The 6,779-nt window shown below is 29.2% G+C and overlaps 1 protein-coding gene across 1 annotated transcript in view; it reads right to left on the minus strand.

The window, feature by feature from the left end:
* Positions 1–6,230: 6,230 nt before the first annotated feature.
* Positions 6,231–6,779, minus strand: part of LOC106692729 (ornithine decarboxylase) — a 28,528-nt gene continuing 27,979 nt past the window's right edge. The window contains exon 11 of the mRNA XM_014438846.3: positions 6,231–6,665. Within this exon, the coding sequence (XP_014294332.1) occupies positions 6,569–6,665 (97 nt within the window). The 3' untranslated portion in view covers positions 6,231–6,568. The remainder of the gene's footprint in view (positions 6,666–6,779) is intronic.

Below are 6,779 nucleotides of genomic sequence, written 5' to 3' on the forward strand. Positions count from 1 at the left end.
ACAGTAAAACATAGAGACATAGTAAAACATATGTCATAAAATCTATGTAAAAAAAACGAGATATTACAGTTTGGTACTGTATAGATCTTATCGTAATTTGTAAGATTACATGCATATCTCAAAATAACCATGTTTTGCGATCTTACACTGTGGAACTTGGACAGAGATATCAGCTTTATCATTTCTGAAAATCAGTCAGTAAATATTGCTGATCTTAAAAAAAAATGAAAAATCCAACAGATCTATAAGAAAATACTGGCGATGTAATGACGAAGTGAAAATTAAATACACAGACTCACGCTTAACACTTAATTCATTTCTATTGTGCAATGGAAAAGAGACGTAACATTGGTAGAGTTACCTGTAGTAGTAACTGGACCATCGATAATTCTCAACAGGACAGCAACTGGGGCGTATCAGTTCCATTGTTGATCGGGCAACAAACAACTAATACTAACAGACCTTAGATCAAATGATTTTTCTAAAAGTCGTTAGTTTGGTGTTAAAGATTTTATTCCAAATAAATTTCTCAAAATGTATTATTTATTTTAAATAAGAAAAATCTAAATATTTACCTTACTTAGGTATTTATATTTGAACGGTGCTTTTGTCATATGAACAGGAGGAAATTAAGAGCCCCATATAGCTTGAAGATTTTGGAAATGACCGAAAAGGATGCACTTATTAACTGTTTTGAGGGGAGGGGGCGTGAATTTTGTCTTTAATAAATTAATTATAATTATAATCATATTAATCAATTATTAGCTTTTTCGCTGAGGAAAATCAGAACAGAATAATTGAGCACCAGGTTGATAATTATTAATCGATGATTCACTTTGAAATTATTATTTTTTTTTTTTTTTCATGTAAGTCCTTATTGTGACTTACTATCATATATTCTTATATTAAATATATATATCCCTATCATATATTTTTGTGTAAGTCCTCCGTACATTGCAGAAGCGATCTGGGATCAGCGTCTTACACATGGAGAAGAAGAACCAACAGTGAACTGCTTGCAGATGCTAGTCAATCAATATCTCATATGAATACTAGTATAGTTAGGAAGAGACCACAAGAGAGGCTAAAAACCAGATGGATAGACAGAAGTGACAAAGATGCGAAAGAACTACAAGCAAACTGGAAAGCAGTAAACCAAGACAAGCAAGCGTAGAGAAGGCAGGTTCGAGTGGCCTAAGATCTACAAGGTCTGTGGAGCCAACCGAAAAAAAGTATATTCTTATATTACTATATTATACTATCCTATATTACTACGATATATTCCTATATTCATCAACGTTTCGAAGATCTTCTCCCATCTTCAGGATAATGCATCTGAAACTTCACCATTCTATAAAAGGTACATTGCAAATCTTTCTTTATAAATAAATTAACAGTTAGTTTCATTTTTACCTTTTTAACTTATTAAAATATTACACTGAATGTCATAAGTGACATAGGTATAAGGATATCGTCAAGATAATTTTTAATTTTTGTTTTTGGTTATTTATTGAAATTTATCAAGTGTGATAAATGTTTCAGAATACATAATATTCTTGGAAATAAACCACCCAATGGTGGTACTTCAATCAATTCTTTAAATTACAAGATCCCGTGGCCATCTTCTTTCCATATGCCTCGGAGTATTATCAGGGATTGTTTAGGGAGAGGATTAAGATCTAATGGGTTTTGAAGGGTAAAGATCTTGGAATGAAAGAACGTGTATCTATTTCGGGCCAAATCTGCAACGAATGGGTGTTGAGGTCTTTATGGATGAGTTTGCGACGTAATAGGGAGCATCGAGGAAGATAATTTTAAAATTTGAAAAGTTATGGGATCTTTAAAACTCCTACAAACTGCTAAAAGTCTTGAAAAACATTTTGGTACAGAAGGAGAAAACGTAGTCCATGAGCAATGTTGGTGTCAGTTGTAAGAAGCACTATAACTTTTACTATCAGTTGTATGATAGGTTCTTTACACATAGTCCTTTATCCTTTTTATTTATTTATTTTTTGTTTTGTTTTGTGATCTGGACAAAATATTGTGTTCTTATTTTAACGAAACTTTATCCAAAAGTGCATTGCACAAGTAAACAACAGACCATTCTGCTCCCATTGAGAAAAATACAGTTTGTAAATAAACTATTTTGGACGTTGATAACAGTTTATTTACTAACCCTCACTATAATTAATAATTTATAAGTTACAATAATAATTTTTTCATCCATACCATTATTATTTTCTTCAGTATTTTTTTAAGTAACTGTATTGCGTCAATTGTATTATTCAATAAAAAAAAAAACCTAATTACTGCGTTTTTACTTACTTTTTTCGTGATTTTCTAAGGGAAATTGACAAACTCAGTAGACCACTTTTTTTTTTTTTTTTTTAGAAACAAATTCATTCTGATTTCATTTCTATTTTGATACATATGCATTATTTAAACATAACTGGTACATAATCCATCCACTTTCCTAATTGCTTATTACTCTTCCTACAAAGGATTTTTACTACTCCCAGTGTAAAAACGAAATAACTGGCATAAGGCAATAAGTGATATGTGGCTACTGTACTTGTAATTAAAAAGTAACAAGTTATTGCATTTCTAATACAGACCAATGGCTATGACTAAATATACCGTATTTTAAGGCATTAAAATCAAGGAAATTATTGTTTACTGATTTTTATGATTTCTGGGCTAGTAAGCAGCCTTCTTACTTGAAAGCTTTTATTTTAAATTTATTTTACATTAATATTATATTCTTCAACTCGCCTTTTTGGACAATCAGTAATTGTTCTCATGTATATAATTTATTACATTTAAAGTTTATTAATTGTATTGTAAAATACCCAAAATTCATTTGATTTCCTCTAAACTTTTTTGTTATCGATAATTTTGGAAACCTTTTATTGTCATAGTTAGATTTTGAGTTGTTTCCTTTCATTTTTGTTTTTGACATCTATGCCTTTAATCTATTTGTTTAATGGACACTTTTTAACATTTATTTTACGCAATTGATATTTGAAATGTTTTCATGATTTATATTGTAATTAAAATATAGTTATGATTATTAATTTCTCACTAAATATTTATAAATCATTCAATATTTCATAGCTGATTATTTTTTAAAAATCACAGATCTCCACTGATGTGTTGTCCTTTTTGTACTGAACCATGCACTCCACCTGTCCACTAGATATTAGTTTATATTTAATTATGGTCCTTAGAAAATATTTCCTTTCTATTTCTGTTTAAAAAAGTGACTTTCACTGCAAATACAATCTCAGTATCCATTATCTCAAAAGTCCATATTTCCAACTTCAAATTTCTTATGGTTCCTCTATCTAATTCTGCAAAACTAAGGAGCCTACTGACATCCTTTCTGTCTCGAATGAGATCCAATGTTACTGTGCTTAATTTTTTCTTTTAACCCAATTTACCCCTCCAACAAAGGATCCATAAAACTCAAATCCATTCTCTTCTGAATGTAAATAGTTTTTGGAACCACACTGTTGAACTAATAATATATATGACAGTATTGTGAGCACTGAGTACTAAAATACTGATCTAGTAAGTAGCCCATTAATAGAACCGTTACACACTTACCAAGTCCTAATGGAAGACTTCATCAGGCTGATGCAGATGCTAATATCCACAAGTCCTTTTCCCATTACCATTATCGACAATTGATTTCTTACAAGTCCTCAATTACACTACTACTCTAAAAATGATTCAAAACCACTAACGTTCATAAGAAAACACAACTGTCAGCACTTAATGCTCAAAGTTAAAGTTTAATTTATTCTGATATACCAAATTATATAAACAAACAAATCCAAACTGAAACCCTAAACTTCTTCAAGCCGACTTCAGTCCTCTAAAGTATAAGCGATATCAGAAAAAATGTTGATTTATATATTTAAAAAATCTATTCAACCCATACCATTAGTTTAGCTTAATATTTTATAATGGCTATGTTGAAAAAACAGTTAACTTAATCAGTAATTAGCTTGTCCAGCTTAGAAAAATCCCCTTAGTTTAACAGTCAAACAATAAGACACAGCTATCAGTAAACTTATCATAACCGAGTATAGTACTTACTGAAACCAATAGCTGGCCACACACCAAAGGATATTTTAAATGGGCCATGGATTTTTCATTAAACTCCATACTTTGTCTGTAAGTTAGTGGCAAGCTGGTTTCAGGTTAGGCATCTGTAACAGATATTTGGAAGGGTCAGGGTCCCAAAAATGCCATCGAGATGTAATAATTGACCTATTCTATAAACTTTCAAGATTGTAAGAAAGGTCTGAGTTCACAGACCTGCTCCAAATTAGAACGAACCTAGACTGCTGGTGGATTTAAAAAAATAATTGGTATGGTATATATCCTTTGTTTTTAGTTCTCTCACTAATGAAGAGTGGAATATAGAAGCTGGATTAGGAAGTCATCATGACTTCGGTGATATTAGAAACCAAGAAAATTAAATAACTTAAAACCAACTGGATGTATTAAAGTGTAAGTCACAATTCAATACATCCAAAGCAGACCCATCTTTTAAGTAAATGTCAGAAGCAATCTTTCCCTTAGATATTTTATGTTCTTTTATTTTTCAAATTAATTGTTGTCACCTTTTGTATATCTTACTTTTATCTATCTAAGTTATGTAACTTATAAACAAACTCCTGACTTTTACTGGTAAACCCTTCTTCTATTTCAACATATTTTTTTAACATTGAAATCGGCAGCCCTTATGCTTCAGATATGCACCAAGTCGGTATGATCTTCACATTTAATTTATTTTTACCACCCCTCATCCTTTCTCTACTGTTTTCTTTTCTCTTTCTTCCTTACTCCTTTTAATATGTTTTGTTCATAGCAATTTATGATTATCATATTTACTAATTACTCTTTTTGGCTTATATAACTTTGTATTTTATTTCTTTCATCTAAGTATTTTACTAACATATTTCATTAATTACAAATATTTTCTCCCTCACTTTTATCATAACTTTATTTTTACATATATTTGCTAACTAGATTTTATCATCCATATTCATATTTCTTTAATCCTATTATTTTACTTATGTATTTGATTAACTATATATACGTTTTCTTAGCCACTTTTTTTTTCATAACTTTAATTTAAAAAATTTTCATTTTCATTTGTATTTTATTTTTTGTCCTTTCTTCTTTCTTATTAATGGGGTGTATAAAAAATAATGAACGTTTAATCAAATTCAAGATTTCAAAGGAATGTAAATATTTTAATCCCATTTAATACTCATCAATACTTAATAATCCCTTTAAACATTCACTAAGCTTGTTTAATCCCATTCAACTTCTTCAAAAGAAGCATCAAGGGAAAAGTTTGATAATTTTACGGAAGTTGAAATAGTGGTCCAGGAATTATTTGACAGCTATCCCAAAGAATGGTATCAGCCGGGGATTGAGCGATTGACTAATGAGGGTAGATAACAATGGACTATACTTTGAGAATTAATTATATTTTATATAAAAAGAAATAATAATACTAAATAATTGGTTGAAAAATCATTTATTTTTACACACCCCATTAAAATATTACTATTTCTCATATAGCCTTTATCTTTTTATAATATTTAGACTAAACATTTTCTTTCAATACCAATTATGTATCTATATAGTTAGTTATTTTCTAATCATTATGTAATTCCTTTTATTATTATGGTTGTTTTGAAATCCTGGCCAAGACATTAGCACTAATAGATAAATAAGTTTTTACTAATTTGTGTTCTTCACAGACTGTACCCATACCATCTTATCCTTATTTATATATACCCACAGTCCACTATTAACTCATTGTTACAAGTATTTATTAACTCGTAAACAATTCAGTAGATGCACATAAAATAAGTGAGAAATAATGCCGAGTTAATTAAAAACGTGCAGTGAGATGTATCATCTGCAGCTCATATCAGACAGCTCTTTCCCATTACAGAGGACAAGAGATGTCTAGCCCTGCTGTAATTGGTAGAGGAAAAATATACTATAACATAAAAAGGATATTGAAGGGACGGGATGAAAGAGGATTTTAAATAATCAGCCTTTTATTATTTTTTTTCATATTTTTTACTAATGCTAATTTACATTATATGTTTTTTTGATTTAAAACAGCTGCCTCTTTGCCCAAAAATTCACAGCAATCTTCAAATTTACCTCAATTAAGACCCCAAACAAGGGATCAAAGATAAAATAAAGTCCTATGAAAATCCCAAAAAACAAAAGAATAATAATAAATTCCAAGACAATAAGAATATTGAAAAATAAACAATTTAAAATGATTACAATAAAACAGACAGAAAAATAGAATTAATAGCCAATAATATTCCAAGCCAAAGCCTAGTTTGTCAATTAATTATTATCATTTTTGTTGTAATTGTAAATAATTATCTGTTTCTTAGTACATTCAAATAAGAAAATAAAATTTTTCATTTCCTTTAGATTGAACATATTTTTTAAAAAATGCATAAAAAACAATTATTAAAAATGAAGTCTTGATCAATATAGTGGAATGTAAGGGTAGTTATTAAGAAGTTACAGTTTGAAGTAAAGCAACACTTAAGTTGATTGGTTCAAATTGGTCTTCAGGATTTACAATTGTTAAAATATCTTGAACCATTTTCCTGAAAAAATAAAAAACCTTATTATATTAAATATAAATGGTAATTTTACAAATTCACAAAATAATCGAAACAACTAATATTCAAACTTATAATTGAGGAGTTTGGGACATTTCC

The sequence above is a fragment of the Halyomorpha halys genome, unplaced genomic scaffold (assembly GCF_000696795.3).
Source record: "Halyomorpha halys isolate HHAL.00 unplaced genomic scaffold, Hhal_1.1 Scaffold68.1, whole genome shotgun sequence".
Lineage (NCBI taxonomy): Eukaryota > Metazoa > Arthropoda > Insecta > Hemiptera > Pentatomidae > Halyomorpha > Halyomorpha halys.